The sequence below is a fragment of the Lolium rigidum genome, chromosome 7 (assembly GCF_022539505.1).
Source record: "Lolium rigidum isolate FL_2022 chromosome 7, APGP_CSIRO_Lrig_0.1, whole genome shotgun sequence".
NCBI lineage: Eukaryota > Viridiplantae > Streptophyta > Magnoliopsida > Poales > Poaceae > Lolium > Lolium rigidum.
In genome coordinates, this window is record NC_061514.1 from 315,779,335 (window position 1) to 315,796,533 (window position 17,199).

At 42.6% G+C, this 17,199-nt stretch overlaps 1 protein-coding gene and 2 long non-coding RNA genes across 5 annotated transcripts in view; 1 reads left to right on the forward strand and 2 right to left on the reverse strand.

Annotated features, from left to right (window-relative positions):
* The first annotated feature begins 300 nt into the window (after positions 1 to 300).
* The window catches only part of LOC124673523 (D-alanine--D-alanine ligase), a 32,398-nt gene continuing 15,499 nt past the window's right edge, over positions 301 to 17,199 (forward strand). The window contains exons 1-24 of one of the 3 annotated variants that reach the window (XM_047209588.1): positions 301 to 533; positions 702 to 773; positions 911 to 954; positions 1,026 to 1,137; positions 1,285 to 1,356; positions 1,596 to 1,658; positions 2,412 to 2,489; positions 2,569 to 2,661; positions 2,746 to 2,865; positions 3,291 to 3,374; positions 3,624 to 3,839; positions 3,931 to 3,978; positions 4,286 to 4,540; positions 4,738 to 4,835; positions 5,809 to 6,053; positions 6,437 to 6,505; positions 6,587 to 6,651; positions 6,849 to 7,018; positions 7,127 to 7,205; positions 7,293 to 7,548; positions 7,840 to 7,885; positions 7,975 to 8,083; positions 8,172 to 8,234; positions 8,329 to 8,663. In XM_047209588.1, coding sequence (XP_047065544.1) covers positions 411 to 533; positions 702 to 773; positions 911 to 954; positions 1,026 to 1,137; positions 1,285 to 1,356; positions 1,596 to 1,658; positions 2,412 to 2,489; positions 2,569 to 2,661; positions 2,746 to 2,865; positions 3,291 to 3,374; positions 3,624 to 3,839; positions 3,931 to 3,978; positions 4,286 to 4,540; positions 4,738 to 4,835; positions 5,809 to 6,053; positions 6,437 to 6,505; positions 6,587 to 6,651; positions 6,849 to 7,018; positions 7,127 to 7,205; positions 7,293 to 7,548; positions 7,840 to 7,885; positions 7,975 to 8,083; positions 8,172 to 8,234; positions 8,329 to 8,409 — 2,661 coding nt within the window. In that variant the 5' untranslated portion in view covers positions 301 to 410 and the 3' untranslated portion in view covers positions 8,410 to 8,663. Of the gene's footprint in view, positions 534 to 701; positions 774 to 910; positions 955 to 1,025; positions 1,138 to 1,284; positions 1,357 to 1,595; positions 1,659 to 2,411; positions 2,490 to 2,568; positions 2,662 to 2,745; positions 2,866 to 3,290; positions 3,375 to 3,623; positions 3,840 to 3,930; positions 3,979 to 4,285; positions 4,541 to 4,737; positions 4,836 to 5,808; positions 6,054 to 6,436; positions 6,506 to 6,586; positions 6,652 to 6,848; positions 7,019 to 7,126; positions 7,206 to 7,292; positions 7,549 to 7,839; positions 7,886 to 7,974; positions 8,084 to 8,171; positions 8,235 to 8,328; positions 8,664 to 17,199 lie in introns of those variants that run through there. The other 2 variants (XM_047209589.1, XM_047209590.1) reach the window with 2 other exon arrangements.
* On the reverse strand, positions 11,216 to 14,745 carry LOC124673525. Its single transcript, XR_006992771.1, has 3 exons — positions 13,739 to 14,745; positions 12,757 to 12,854; positions 11,216 to 11,556 (listed from the first exon to the last, which is right to left on the reverse strand). It is a non-coding gene; the product is annotated as an uncharacterized LOC124673525 (long non-coding RNA).
* Positions 15,012 to 15,595, reverse strand: LOC124673526. Its single transcript, XR_006992772.1, has 2 exons — positions 15,487 to 15,595; positions 15,012 to 15,406 (listed from the first exon to the last, which is right to left on the reverse strand). It is a non-coding gene; the product is annotated as an uncharacterized LOC124673526 (long non-coding RNA).

The following is a 17,199-nucleotide window of genomic DNA, read 5'->3' on the forward strand; positions in this document are numbered from 1 at the left end:
GGGTTGTCCTTTGGAGCGGTAGGTAAATCAGCCGTTGGAATGGACACCTGAAAGCATGGAGGGAAGCGACAAGCCGGCGCCGGCCGATTCCGCTACAAAGACGACACGCCCACGCCCCACAACCTTCACATCGCTCTCCCACTCCGGCCGGCTCCCACCACCGCACACGCCCACGTCACTGATCAACTCCGATCACCACCTCCGCTCCCCTCCCAGCTCCCAGCCGCACGCATTGCATCGATCGCATGCTGCCCTCCCTCGCCCAGCCCCTCCTCCACTCCCCGACCACCGCCACCTCGCGCCGCGCGCTCGCCGCCTCCACAGCGCCAGGGAGGCTCGCGTGCCCGGCGCGACGCGTCGCCGCTTCTCCGCTCCGCGCCGTGGTGTCCGGGCCGGGGGTTAAGGAGGAGATGGCGCCGGCTGCGGCGGGGCAGGAGGCCAGGCCGCTCCGTGTCGGGCTCGTCTGCGGCGGGCCCTCCGCCGAGCGCGGCATCTCGCTCAACTCCGCCCGCTCCGTGCTCGATCACATCCAGGTCAGCCTTCGTGTCGACGTATGAGCCGACGAGCCGGAGCTTACTGTTTGGCCCGAGCCAGTGTTTCTCAAGATTTTGACTGACTGCGTCTGAGGTTCGGGGCAGCGCGCGCCTGGTCACTCACTCTGCTGGTTGACTGACTGACTGGGTGGAAAATGTTTGATGCAGGGCGAGGACTTGCTGGTGAGCTGCTACTACATCGACTGCGGCATGAACGCGTACGGGATATCGCCCGCGCAGGTCAGCGGATCATGTGCTCAGATACCCTTGTTTTTATCCCCTGCTGCATCTTTGCTGAATATTCAGTTATTTACAAATGCATGATGGAGCACTCTATTTGTTAAATGACACTCTGCCGTCGTCTTCTATCTCCACAGCTATACTCCAACACCCCTTCCGACTTTGATTTCAAGCTTGAAAGGTGGGTTTATTTACTTTCCTTCCTACTTGGGTTCACTCCGAAATATTCAGTTTCCGGTTTCACTTCTACAGCCTAGCGCAAGAGTTCCGCTCCTTATCTGAATTCGCGGAGCATCTTTCCGCCAATGTTGACATCGTCTTCCCGGTGATACACGGGAAATTCGGTGAAGATGGTGGTATTCAGGTTAGTAGTTACCAATGGATATTGAATAGGCAAATTTGCTAAATGAGGGTATTCTGTAGCATAGAACTTAATATCTTCAGTTCATCAAGACTGAAATTTATAATCTCTAATGTTTTATATGTTTGTCATGTACTTTCAAATATTCAGGAGCTTCTGGAGAAGAAAAATATTCCGTTTGTTGGAACGCCCTCTAACGAGTGTCGCCGCGCTTTCGACAAGGTATGATTTGCCCTACGCACCTTGACAGTTTGCATGGCACCGCTTGGCCCATAAGCTCTTTTTTTGTTGCCATAAATAGTTGTTCAGGGCTTCATATCTGCCATTATTGTCATTTAAAGGTCTCCATGGAAATTTGTTCTGTGTCCACCAATATCGAAAACCTTTTGTACATCGACTTCATATGAACCAATCCAACTATCCAAGTGACCTGATCTGTTGAACCCTGAATATGACTGCAGCATAATGCATCGCTCGAGCTCGAAGCGCAAGGTTTCTTAACAGTACCTAACTTTCTTGTAGAGGTAAGCTTCTTTGTTACTACTTCTGTTCCGTGATATAAAGGCGTATAATTTTTTCCTGAAGTCAAACGATGTAGAGTTTGACCAAGCTTATAGAAAAATCTTTTGAGAACTATGATACTATATAGATATAATATGAACATGTATGTCATGATGTATCTAATTAAATTGATTTACCATGATAGTAGTTTTTTCTAAAGACTTGGTCAACTTTTTCATAATTTGACTTTTGAAAAAAAGTATACGCCTTATTTTATGGAACGGAGATAGTACTGTTTTGTGTACACATGTAGTGCATTTATCTTTGTTAACAGTCTACTCCTTTTTATTAAATATATTTTAATCATGCACACTAGTATGTAGTTTGTAAGCATAAAGGCAGTGACACCCTTGAATGTTGTAATCATTCATAACTTTGTTCATGTGTTCCTTTTTGAGAAAAATAAGGGCACTGAATCTTATTGAACACTTAGGAAAAACATATTTCAGTCTGTCTCTTACAAAAACACAACAGTGGTTAAGAAAGACAAAAATATCCCAGGGAAAAAAGAAAAAAGTATTGCCTTAGTAAAATTTAAAAAATAGTAGAATTAGCCAAGGCTTGTTATCCATAATTTGATTGATCTTCAGTAATGATTTATAATTTACAACGAATATTAATTTAGGAGGTGTTTGTGATTATTAATTCTGATGCTATTCTGTTGGGGCTTTGACCATGCATCACTCATATGTCACTTATGTGCTATGGCTAAGTAGAAGGATAAGTTGGATAAGTCAAAATTGGAGGAATGGTTCACAAGCGTCAATTTGAATAAACAAAATGGCAAAGTGGTGGTAAGTAAAGATGCCTTGCTTGAAAATTTATTGCTGGAATCGTCTTGTTTAGTTTGTAACTTCTGGTGTCCTTACACAGGTCAAACCTACGAGAGCTGGATCAAGTATAGGTGTAGTTGTCGCTTATGGTGCTAATGAGGCAGCTGAGAAAGCAGAGGACATAATTGCAGAGGTACCTGGTACTTAGTAATTATTGCTATGTTTCTTATAAAACAGAAAACAAAGTTTCCATAATTTGATCTCTAATGTCTAACAGGGAATTGATGATAAGATCATCATAGAAGTTTTTCTTGAAGGGGGCTGTGAATTTACAGCCATTGTTATTGATGTTGGGACAACTAATAACAGTCAGCCTATCGTTCTGCTTCCAACAGAAGTATGATTTATATCGTATATTTCTTAACTATGTTTTCCTGTGGTCCTTAACATGCCCAACAGAAGGCTGGTTTATATTATTTTGTTCTGTATTTCAATGGACCAATTATTTTGTAAAAATAACTGCAACGTCCAAGAAAAGAATTATATGATCTTATCAGAAGGGCTGGGACTGGTACTCCTTATATTCATTAGCATAATTGATAGCTTCTGATCTTGTGTTAATTCGTAACAAAATCCCATTTGGTAGACAACAGATTACTGTCTTTGAATTATTAGCAATAAATATAATTCTTAAAAATATGTTTCAATGCTTTAGGTGAGGGCAGAAAAAATAGGTTGTTACATGTGCAGAGAGTTTGATTGCTAGAATCTCTGTGTTGTGCAGAAAGACTGAACTAGTTTTTTTTATTTCCTTTACTGCAGGTTGAGCTTCTATCATCTAGTAATAGTGAAATTCAGGAGGATACAATATTTAACTACCGTAGGAAGTACCTTCCAACTCAACAGGTATTTAAAATATAGATCACATACTACTATGTAAGTGACTGGTTATAGTATACATGTGAATGGGCATGTGTTTTCTGTTGATATATGCAACATTAGTCAGACAAAATGAGACAATACTTTTCTATAAGGTCCCGTTAGGTGATAACACGTATTGGAAATATGTATCTCATACTGCTACCAAATGATTGGGCCGTATACATACACATGGTCCGGAAGTTTGCAATGCACTGAATATTGATCTCTTCACAGGTTGCTTATCATACACCTCCACGTTTTCCGACAGAGGTGATTGATTGCATAAGAGAAGGGGTATCTCTTTTATTTCGCCATTTTGGCCTGCGTGACTTTGCCAGGATAGATGGTTGGTTTATACCAACACCCGCTACTTCTTTATCCTCATCTGAAAACGGTGGTAAATTTGGAAACACAGGGTATGGTATTGTCCTTTTCACTGATATTAATTTGGTAAGCATATTTAGAACAATTTCCTCATGTTTAGTTTGCGTCGTGTGGCTTGCGACTTCTAGTGTGTGACATCTGTCGTTATCCTTAACAGATAAGTGGGATGGAGCAGACCAGTTTTTTGTTTCAGCAAGCTTCAAAGGTATTGCTACTAATATTTTGTACTGGCCATCCTCATATAAAAAAATTGATTTTCATAATTAGAAACCAATTCAACTAGGATACATGATTTTTTTTCTCCTTTATGTGCACCTTTGCTTACCGCTGCACAGCACCATTGAGGATATTTATATTTTGCCAATAATATGGGGTATATAATACTAGCACTAAAGCTTTGCAGTAGCAAGCAATCATCATGCAAGTACTGCAAGTAAGTGCTGCACAACTACATGCATACATATATAATGCTTGATCTCGCCACTAACTGCAGAAAAAACAACACTTTCCAGGTTGGATTCTCTCACTCTCGAATCCTCCGTACAATTGTTCAGCATGCTTGCTCGCGGTTTCCTTCCCTTGTTCCAAGCAATCACGCATGGACTGCTTTGTTCAGAAAAATGCAATCAGCAAAACAAGCAGAGGTAATCCAAAATGGTACATGCAAGCAGAAAGCTTTTGTAATATTTGGTGGCGATACTTCGGAGCGGCAAGTATCTCTTATGAGTGGCACAAATGTCTGGCTTAATTTGCAAGGGTTCGATGATGTAAGATATCTACCTTTGTGATACTAGCTAATTACCTAATCTTGATCACCTTGGTGTATTTATTCTTGATGCTTTCATGCATGTGGTCATGTCCTGTCTGTATTTTGTTATCACTGTGCCTTGGGCTGTATGCTATTCCATTCTTTTATTTTCTATTTCATGGTTTGATTATAATCATTTCTCGATGGTGCCTTTAGCTCGATGTGACACCGTGCTTGCTTACACCTGCAAATGGATATTTTTCTTCCCACAACCAAGATTTCAGCGAAAGTTCACGTGATGTTTGGACGCTGCCGTAAGTGTCAGTTTTCCTAATTGGATCTTATTCATATGAATATACCATAATCTCTTATTTGCAAAACGAATCAACCTTTGTATAATATGATTATAAAGTTTGAGAAAACAGACTCATGGTCAGTTGTAGAATGTGAAACTTTGCGTATGCAAACCTAATGATTGTAAATCGAGTGTTGCATAGTTCATCTTCTAGTTACTGTTTTAAAACATAAATTCCATCTTTGTTTGCTATAGTTGATTATTAAACGTTTTGCTACTTTCATGCTAATGATAAACCTAGTTTTTGTCGCCTTCCTTTATATACATGACCAGAAAGCGACAAATAAATTCAAAATTTGAAGAATTGTATTCAGTGCTGGTGTGCTGAAAACTACTATTTAACTCATCTCTTATCGGCTCGGCGTATTCAATTTGTCTTGGACTTCAGTCTTGGAGTTTGTATTTTGGACACAAGATGAGGTGTCTAATTTGGTTGTTACTACCAATTAGTGTTACTGTAATGAGCATCTCTCATACATCATGCAAATAACAACCCCCTATCCTTGTATCTGACACTTCCATTACTTATTAGGGTTATTATCTGGATTGTTAACTACTAAAAAGTTAAGGAAAATGTAAGAGGAACCTTTGGGATGAAATAGCCAGTGCTATTAAAGTTGTGAAACTTGAACTTGGTGGCGGGATGGAGTATTTACATTTAAATGAAAATATAGAAATTATCTCAATGATATAATATTTCTGACCTTGATTTCTCACTGCATGTAATTATGATATGTCTGAAAGCATAATGATGCTGGTCATCTGTTTTGGCCATTTTTTTGCCTAAACTGAAATTTACATATGACTGATATACTAGTTTAATTCTGGGAATTTAATATCCAACATTGACCTTTAATCTAAGAGCATGAAATTTGTTCATTATTCATAGTTTTCATAGTTCACTGAATTATTCACTACTTATTGTGTGACAGATATTCATTAGTGCTACGACATACAACTGAAGAAGTTTGTGATGCATGTTTCGAGGCAATTGAACCTGAGAGGGTTGCAATAACATCTCGCTTGCGTGGTCAAGTTATGAAAGAACTTGAACAAGCATTAGGAAAACAAGATTGGTTTGCAGGCTTTGATATTGCTGATGAACAACCTAGTAAATACTCTTTGCAACAGTGGATCAACCATGTTAAAGAAGCTAAAGCTGTAGTGTTCATTGCAGGTATTTTTTTTTTCTTTTCTGAACTTATAGCCTTATAGGTACAATAATGCCCATATTTTCGCATATCTATGTACAAATGAACTTATGATGGTACACGTACAAGATTAACTATTTCAAGATGATATGGTATGTAAATTGTCATGGTTTTCTGGATTGTTTTTCAAAATAATATTTCGGATATTAATGAACCCCATTGATACTTCATGTGCTTCCTCTTGTCACAATGAAAACAAACATAAGTGGTAATGTCACAGTGGAAGTGCAGATTTAGATGCCTACACATAATCAAAATCTTACTCTCACTTGATTGTAGCATATGTTCTGCATTCATCACCCATGGTTAATTTTGTTTTGGTACATCATTTCTAATATTTTACATGTAGTTCATGGTGGTATTGGGGAGGATGGTACCATCCAATCGCTGTTGGAATCTGCAGGAGTTCCTTACACAGGTTCAGTGCAGTTTGTACTGTACGTTTATGTTTCCAACTTCAGTAGAAAACTATGGTAATATCGAAGTTCTCATTATGCAGGGCCAGGACCAATAGCTTCTAGAACATGCATGGACAAAGTTGCAACTTCACTTGCTGTTGACCATGTATGAGCCTTTCGGGTCTTATGTTTGCAAAATCCACGATCATATTTTTAGTATGATAATAGATGATACAGAGTACTAGTCCAGAAGCAATTCATTAACAGCACAATGGTTTCTTACTGAATAATTTGTTTGAAATGTACTCATGCTATGATTGTAACCATGAAAGACGGTTCACTAATTTTCTGGTACTTGTGTAGTTGGCTAGTCATGGAATTCACACCATACCAAAGGATGTACGAGCATCAGAAGAGCTACTGCAGACATCTCCTGTTGATATCTGGAATGAACTGAAAACAAAACTACAAACGGTAACCGTATGTGTGAAACCTGCTCGTGATGGATGCTCAACTGGTGTGGCAAGATTGTGGTGAGCATTTTGTAATCTCAAATCACATCTAAATTTTTTTATTCAGCGTGACTACTATATCTTGGAGTGTCATATGCATGATTTCTTTAAGAAATTATCTATTATCAGCTGTCCAGAGGACCTAGAAGTCTATACAAATGCATTGAGGAGAAAGCTTCAGCGTCTGCCTGCTAACTGTCTATCTAGGGTACCAGAAAATTCTATTTGCTAACTCATTAATCCTGCAGGACTTGGATGTTGAGATGCATGTTTTACAGTGATCTATATTTTCTAGGCACATGGAGTAATTGAGATGCCAGTCCCTCCTCCGGGGTCATTAATATTTGAGCCATATATAGAAACCGACGAAATTATCATTTCAAATGAAGCAAGGGATGACAGTTCCCGGCATCTGGTTTGGAAGGGAGAAAAGGAATGGCTTGAAATAACTGTTGGTGTCGTTGGCAAACGTGGGGAGATGCATTCATTAAATCCAAGTATCACAGTCAAAGAAAGCGGTGATATCTTATCTCTTGAAGAGAAATTTCAAGGTAATTAGTCTGGCGCAAGTCTCTGAAGGTTTACAATGGTGGTCCAGAGTCATAAAAAAAGAGTCATATTGTCTTAAGGCCAGCTTGGTAATGTTATTTTCCAGATGCCGGTACTTTCTAATGTGGCACCCACAACTGAGCTTGGCTCAGTTCATCAGAGAATCTGACAAATTCTCAATGTTTTTCTGGAATGAAAAATCTTGTTTTCAGTACCATGGCTTGTAATGTCTGCATATTTTCCTCGTTTGCTTCACTGTGAGCATAGTTAACAAGATTTAATTCCACTTCCAGGTGGAACTGGAATCAACTTGACGCCACCTCCTGCATCAATTATGAGGTATAAATTCGCACCATTTGTGCAGCGGAATTTATTTTTCAATCCTTGATGTGTATCATGACCTAATACTGTATCTTCTGTATTTGAAGCGAGGATGCTCTGCAGAAATGCAAAAGTTGTATTGAGATGATGGCAAACACACTGGGGCTGGAAGGTTTTTCACGCATTGATGCATTTGTGAACGTGCGAAATGGAGAGGTACCTCCCTCTTTTTCTTGTGATGTTAGTAAGTGAAGAAGAAATTATCTGCTGTAACTAATCAGTAGTCCAACATTTGTTTCTAAAGGTGCTGTTGATAGAGGTAAATACTGTACCTGGGATGACGCCATCCACGGTTCTGATTCACCAAGTAAGCCTATACACATTAGTCCAGAAACCTCATCTGTTTAAACTATGTGTCTCCTCGCGTAACCCTTGCTCGCTCATGTCATCCAAATATGCAGGCACTGACAGAAGAACCACCCATTTACCCCCACAAGTTCTTCAGAACACTCCTTGATCTGGCGTTTGCAAGGGCAAACTAGATATATAGTTCACCGAGGTCCCCCCAACTCATCAATTTGAGTGCAAATAAGGTCGTTTATCACCATGTCTGTAATGTGCAACTGAAAATGTAAAGTAGTTATGTGGATTTTGGTAGCCAGTGGTGTGAAGTTTGTGTATCCGGGTAATAGCGACAGAAGATGGGAACACAGAAGATGCCCTGTTGAATCCCACTCTTTCGTCTTTTTAAGGTGACTAGCCGATAGAATTTGGCATGTGTTTACCTGTGTTACAATCCTTCGCGTGCCGGAAAATTAACCTTCCAGGTTAGTGAATGGCTTCTGGACTGAGAACTCTACATCTGTGCTATGTGGAGCCATCCAGTACAACAAGGTCAGCTTCTTTTTTGTTTTTAGATAGTGATCTGACGAGGCGAGTGTGCCAAATAAGTGCACGGCCGACAACGAAAAAGCAGCAATGGCGAGTGTGCGTGTGCTTTCGGCTAAGAAAGAACATTACAGGTCCATACATGTGCAGTGCTAAAATAATTTTCTGATCAAATGCCTCCATCACCACGCAGAATGCGGTTTGAGTTTAGTCAAATGCAGATACCCTTCTTAATTTAAGTAAGATAAGAGTTTACCTAATTGCCGTTGGAATGGACACCTGAAAGCATGGAGGGAAGCGACAAGCCGGCGCCGGCCGCTTCCGCTACAAAGACGACACGCCCACGCCTGCGCTTCTGCTCAATCAATCAACCCATCCATCGCTTCCTCTCCCTCTTTCTTTTTTATTTTCTTTTCTCAAGCAATAATAATACAGTAATAAAGCTGGCGACATTAATTAATTAATTAAGCAGGCTCCAAAGTCTCGTCTCACGCGCGCGCGCGCTGCGCTCTCCTCCGTACGTAAATTGCGTTTGCATTTCACGATGCACGTACGTCCAGCTCACCAAATTACTAATCAAAACAAATTCCACTAGTACTCCATCGTACTACTCTAGCTACTACGCGCAAATTCATTCTTCATTGCTGCGTTTCTCCCACACGCGAGGCGAGGCGGAGCAGTTGAACGACCAGCCATTTCGTGTTCCGGTGCGCGCGTCACGTACGTGCCACACTGCACGCGGTACACCTACTCCTCCATCGATCGCTCATCTTTTCACTCGCTCATGTACTTTCTTTTTATACATGTGTTCCACTAGTACTACTACTACATCCATCGCACGCGCCGTTTTTTTTTTTTTTTGTTTTAAAAAACGGAACAGTTTTAAGGTTTGTCCGAGGCACACCCAACATGGTGAGGTTCAGTTGGTCGCCGGGAATTTACCGGCGAGCTGTTGAAAGGGACTCCCGCGGAGAAACTTCAGGTTGGGCTAACCAGCTTCCTTCAGATTTTCTTTACAATTTCATACCTACACGATATAGTTTCCATCAGGTGCTCACATGTTTACTCTGTCATATGTCCTTCTATAGTAAGCTAAGATGGCAAAGATGTCAATCATCTCATTTTTCTTAAAGTCACGGTGCTTCTTAGAGCATCTCCAGTGGTTCCTCTAAATGAGGTCCTCTATATCTCCATATAGATGACCATCTATAAAGATTCCTTTTTAGATGATCTCAGTTTTTCAATGGTTCATCTATATTTAGGACATCTAAATTCTCTCTCATATTGTTTAGTAATATTTCAAACGGCTATATTCCAAGGTCCATATATACCACCCCTCCCACCTCTCATCCAACACTCCTCGCTTTGCCTTCTCTCATCTCTCTCTTGAATCAGGAGTTGACATCTTCTCTTGTTCACTGATTGGGCTAGAATATTGTGTGCCACTCCAATTTCCTTCACCTGATCCCCCATTCAATATGTCTAAAAACCCAATGTCATCCATCTGTGAGTTGTCCATTTGTCTAGCAAAACAACATGTCAAAATTCATTCAACAATTTAGTCTACAAACAACAGCCTCCAAAGCCAACAATATTTATGCAAACAGCAATTTCTAAAGGAAATAGCACAAACGCTATTAGCAAAACATATTTCAGTATAGGCAATTCAATCATCTGTGTTTATCCAAAAAATTTGGTACAGGAACTGGTACATAGTATAGAACTAGCAAACCATATTTTGGTACAGAAACGAACTAGCAGGCCTCGTCCGCAGCAAATTTTGGTCGAGAAACCAGAGGCGAATGGACGAGCCAGACCGCGTGCCCAGCGCCCAGCCCTCCCTCGATTTCGGCCGCCGCCGTAGCTCGATTTGGACCGCCGCGGCCAGCACCGCCGCCCAGCGCCCCAGCCCTCCCTCGATTTCGACCGCTGCCGTAGCTCGATTTCGACCGTCGCGGCCAGCGCCGCCGCCCAGCGCCCCAGCCCTCCCTCGATTTCGACCGCTGCCGTAGCTCGATTTCGACCGTCGCGGCCAGCGCCGCCGCCCAGCGCCCCAGCCCTCTCTCGATTTCGGCCGCCGTCGTAGCTCGATTTCGACCGCCGCCGCCCAGCGCTGCCGCCCAGAGGCCCCACCCAGCGCCGCCGCTCAATCTCACTAATTCCCCGGAAAAAAAAAGTCGTACCTGGCCGGCGAGTGGAGCGACCGCGATGGCGATTTCGCGGGAGACGCTCCCGCCTCCTTTTCTGCTCTCCAGATGCGCGCGGGAAGAAGAGCGCGGGCAGCAACTTTGCTTCGATGGTCGTGGCTTCGTCCTTTATATTTGGAGGATGGAGCGAGGATATGGCAGCCCTTCTAAATTTAGAGGATGGGATAGAGAGACCACTGGGAGCTTTTTTTTGCCTCACGACCCTCTAAATATGTTTGGATGGCCCTTTAGACGAACCACTAGGGATGCTCTTAGTTTCCAGTGCATCAAGAATGTAGCTCATATCTTTTACCTACGGTAGACTCCTAAGCCTTCAACCTATACCATTGATTCTCCAAAAAAAAAAAATGCAGCTACAAATCCCCAGCCGTCGAGATGGGCCAGTGAGTCAGGCCTGGGAGACACTTCGAAATCTGAAATACCGGCCGTGTTGCTTTACATTACATTACATCCGGAGGAAATAAAGATAGAGCAAGCCGTGTATTCAAGTCAGCTGCTTCCTCCATTGTCTCTTCCAGGTTACATCCAGATGATGCATTGCCCTGCAGGTTCCTTGCTGCCATCTACCCCTCCTCCTGGATATATATCCTTCAACTACGTGAACAAAAACTTGATGGTCAGCTCCACAGCAGATTTAGTAGAGACAATGAATTCGCAGGAAGGTTTCAGCAATAACAATGTGGAGAATAAACTAGGCAAACAGACTGTGCACCATGTAGTGTAAATTTTAAATTCCAAAAACAGTGCATGAGTATCATCTTGCAACAAGTCAGCAAAAGGAGGTTGCTGCTAATTTAGAGCACAACATCGACTAATCTACTTGTCCAGGCCAAGACCTGAGATATTTATTTCTTAATTAAAGATCACCACATGGTCGACGAATAAGAGACATCTAAAAAAAGGGAAAACATCTACAACTCCATAACTGAGATATACACAGCAAAACTGACAGTGACAACCTTTATTCTAACTCAGAAGGTACACCATAACATGCCAGCAAACTAAGTGGCAACAGCGAAACATTTGGAAGAAAATCCACGGACAACATGAGACCAATGTGATATTCAAGGCCTACATGATTCAAATAATATACTAAGGAGTCCAACGAACATTAGTAAAGTACTTATTATGCACATACAGTCATACCAGCTGTGCTAGTTAACAAAACTAATCTATGGAGCATATTAATAATCAGGAGCTCAACACAGTTCACTCTCTTGTCAGGCTATATGTGTCGGGTTAGCAATGCTCAGCACTGAGAATTTTTAACTATGTGCTCAGACCAAAGCTTCCTTTTGTATCCATCCCTAGCTCTGATGCAACGACTCCAACAGCCTAACCTGATGCATGGCATGCCACTGAACTAGTCAAATATAACAGGCCAAATAACAACATGCATGCATTTGGCATATAACAAGCCAAGTGATAGAAAGTACCCAACTGCGATCACTTTTTACCATGTTCAGTAGCTACAGCTAGATAACTAAAACCATCGAGTGAGCCAGCCAATCCTCAACAATTTCATAGCTACATAATATAGTTTCCGTTCGAGATCAACACAGGATACTAAACCAAAGAAGCACGAATACAAATGCTAATCAGCACAAGCAAGCTCTGCTGACATAGACCAGCCGTAGAAACACCACATGCCGTGAAATTTCCTAGCTACAAAATATAGATTCCATTGGAGATCATCACAGAACACTAGACCAAAGCAGCCCCAATACAGGGCCAATACAACCACACCACCAGAGTATCAAATGAGAAGAGACAAGAGAGGAACTTGACACTCACCTAAACACACCAAGTTGAAGACGAAGGCCACCGCTGCCAGCCGGACAGATCTGGCGGCCATGGCTACCTCCTAGCCAGCTCCACCAACTGGAAATCACCTGAGTTACAGAAACAGGCAGAAAAAAAAAGTGGTCAGGAACTGGTTAAACTCTTCAATTCTAAAGTTAGAGAACATTCAAGTCAGGCAACAATTTCCAAGCTAGACATACAGAGTACAAGTAGATGCCATTTCCAAGCTAGGCGAGAATTTGTCTACTTTCTACACACTTCATTCAAACTGGAAAAATAAACGATTTCCTAGTCACAAACAACTTAGATGAAGATTTCTCATTCATCAAATCAACCAGATTTAACACAAGTCAGGTTTAAGCTACTTTGTTGAACTAGTGGTCCAGATCAGCTCCAAAGAGCTCCAGGTTCTGCCCACATTTAATACAAGTTATGGTTAAGCTTCACATTCATCAAGTCGACCAAACAACAAGTTCAATAAACACTCATGTATAATCCAAAGCTAGAGCTATAAATGGTCTGATTCTCAATTTCTTTCTTGTTAAAACAAGAAAATTAGCTCCAAAAAGCTCTAGGCTCAACCCACGTTGAATACAAGTCAGGGCTAAGCTTGACATTCATCAAGTCGACCAAACCGAGCCCACGTGTTCAAGAACAACTCGAGGATAATCCAAAGCACACCATAGCAACTCGATAGCTTTTATAAAACAGATTGCGTAATTATGAACACGGTCACAAATCGGATTCTTGCTTCTGTACTACACTTGGAACTATTCCAAAAAATGACTAGCACATTGATCAGCTATTTAAACATTTTAAATGAATAAAGCAACACTACCACAACACATTGCACCAGGACATGATCGACTGCACGAATCAAATCATGATGAATCAAAGCTTGTGGCTGCCGTAATACTCCATCAATACTTACTAAATCAACACTTGCTTTGCAAAAGAAAAGAAAAAATCTCACCGGCACATGAATAAGATTGCAGATAACACACAATAGCACTCGAACCAGACATAGTAGATAACACAAATAATAGCACTTGATCCGGATGACGGATAGTCACTTTCATGCCTGAACCATGCGAACCTGGGTACCTCATTGAAGCACCAGACTTGGAGACCTTGCTGAAATAAACAAAGGAGTATGGACAAGAACAGTTTTTTGAAAATAAATGGCAAGCTAGGTTAGTTGGAATGGACAAAATGGACCAAGAATTTTTAGTAAACAATACATGGCCATCACTAAGCACTACATATACAGATTAAGTGCAGAAATGGAAAGCTCTCGTAACATTAAAAGTTGCATGATTCTACACTTAAATGAAGCAGACCATAGCAAGTTAATAGCCTTTATATACTAGAGCTCGTAATTAAAAGAATGGTCACAAATCAGATTCTTGCTTCTGTACTGAACATGGAACTACTCCAAAAAGAAATACTAGCACGTTGATCAACTATTTAAACATGTTAAATCAAGAAAACAAGACTATTCCAAATAAAATACAGAAAATTGCATCAGGGCATGATCAACTACACGAAACAAATCATAATGAATCAAATGCTTGTGACTGTTGTGCTACTACATCAACACTTGCTTAATTTGCAGAAGAAAACAAAAGCATCTGACCAGCACAAGAATAAGATAGCAAATAGTTGAAAGAGAACTAGGTGATGAGGTTCTATTACATCCACATCACCAGATCATAACAACCACAAAATTTCTTCGACATCAAGAAACAATAGTGAAATAGTTCAGGAAACAAAACAACTTCAGAAATAGCACAACAGCTACAGCTATATATATAGCACAGCTACAAAGTACAAACACATTTCAACAATTGCAGTAACCATACCAAAAAAAACAGGGCATGGCTTGCATAACAAGCAAACATGGCCACAACATGCTAGATGTAATGAGACTGCCTCGACCCCATACATCCTGGATAACTCATGCTCCAGGAAGCCCTGGTTGTCCGCCGCTGCGGAACTTGTGTGGCAGATGGTGCGATATCCCCATCTCCCTGGCCATGAAAAAAACTTTAGACAAGCCAAAAACGTGCTGATTAGGAAAAACATACAAAATTCATGCCCAAAGAATTTAAGGCAAGCCCAAAAGTATAAAAGATATGCATGGTCAATACCAGAATAAATAATCAAGATACTACAATGTTACAACACACACACGCCAACGCACTACCTTTCTCAACATACTCGTATCATATATGCTGGAGACTAAATTGTACTCATAACACCACAGATTTCATCCAGGTAGAGTTGCATACACACATAAACAGTAAGATCCATTCATTGCAAGTTCGCTATCCAACATGCTAATTTTGTTTAACTAAACAGTGTCAAACCAATTACAAGGACTACAGGTGGATGAACTCTAACACACATACACATTAAGTCTGAACATACCAAAAACTACATGGTTAATATACTAATCAGAACAGGCCATAGCAACTAACTGTCCTTTCTAAATTGCTCTTCTTATACATGTAAAGAAGGTTCACATAGAACTGATTTGCATCGATATGCAACTGAACGTGTGCCAACAATTTACATTTACTGCACCCCGCGCACGGCGGCGACCATCAGCAGCTCATTCCCGCCTCGCTCGTCTGGCTCCCTGCACAAGAAAGAAGTGATTTTTTTTTCAGAATGGGGAGAAGAGGATTGTGGGTTGGGGGAATAGGGCACAACTCATACCTCCAGCAGCAACCGCGTTGTGGTCGACGTAGCGATGCCACTGGACATCTCCACCCGCAGGGCGGCGGTGAAGGACGGCACGCTCATGGGGGCGGAGCGGCGAGGCGAGGACGGGGACGGGGACGTGGAAGAGCAGGGGGGAGGTTCCACGCGTCGCCTGGCCCGCGGCATCCTCGAAGGTGGCCTGCCGACGACCACATAGGGTTTCACGGCGGCTCGGTTTTAGGCTGGATTGGAGGCGCGTCGGCAAAGGATTCTGCAGGGGGCAGCGCCGAGGCTGCGCAGGACGGAGAGGAAGTCGGGGCGGCGAGGCTGGAGAGGCGGAGCTGAGGCGAGGTTGCGGCGGCGTCCATCTGGTGAGTAGGGGAGGGACGACGGAGGTAGCTGGCGAGACGGAGTAGTAGAGAGAAGTGGGCGAGATTTGCGTACGTTTCAGTTTCGGGAGAGTGAGCTGATTTGTGTTTGTTTTCGTCAAAGGAGGAATTTGATTGATACTAGTACTAGTATTGTCGTTAGGCGACGCCTCCTTGATTCCCGAGACGTGGCATACTAATGGTAATTAATCAAGCTAAGCTATGATGCCTCCTTGGCTCCTCGATACTCATCCGTCCGTTGCCTTCCATGTAGACATGCAACATGCTACTTATACATGGCTGTTAATTAAGTGTTAAGTAGGTCAAATTTGCATGCACCTCGCGTGCTTACTATACTACCATGTGATATCCAATACAACCAATGCACACACAGTCCATTTAGCGAATGCGGGTACATAATAGCTACATGGTTCCTCCTCCTCCTCCTCCTCCCACTCCGCTATCTGCAACTGGTAGATCATCGCGGCAGGAGGTTGAAGATGTCGGCGGAGGTGATGCGCCACTTGCTCTCTACCGCAAGATCGTCCTTTTTTGATTCCTCCCCGAATCCCGCTGCCATGTTGTTCACGGTCCCCATGTCCATGCCACGACCTTCGTCGTGGGCGAAAATGTGTGTAGGATCATCGAGTACAAAATCTACTATAAGGGTCGGATCACCATAGTGGTGGACACGCCAAGGCTGTGGGACAGATGGCTGGTGGTTTGTGCTCAAGGAATCCGAGGAGAGCAATGTTGGTACGTAGCTAGGTGCTCCAGGGCGAAGGAAGGAAGTGGCAGGAGATGGAGGTCATGGCCCATTAGCATGTAGTTTAGTTAGTTTGCATAGGTGAATACTCCATTTTATATTTCAACATCGTATTTTCACATTGGTTGGATGAAAATTATGTACTCCCTCCGATCCGAAAAGAGTGTCTGGCGGTTAATATAAATACGTTTTGCAAATAAACCCTTCTACAACCAGTAAAAAGGGTTGACCCTATGCTTGTTATCTAGGTGGTCGGTGGGAGTCTGAGAGGCAACCGTCGTATCGAGGGAGGAGGGGCGTCCAGGTCCGGTGCGCGCTGCGCGGCGCCGGCGAGGCCTAGATGGAGCCATTCCGCTTCATTCCTCTCGCCTCGCCGCCCTCGATATTTTGCAAGAACCTGAGCCGCCGGAGATTCGTCGATGGACGAACTGAGGCGTTGGGAAGGAGGTCCGGAAGCAGGGAAGACGGCCGGCGACGGCGGAGGGCTTGTGCGGCCGGCGAGGAAGGGCGGGGGCGGGGCAGGTCGACGGGATTAGATCTTGGGATGGATGTAGGAGAGAGAAAAGTGAAGGGGAACGAGGGAGCCTAGGATGG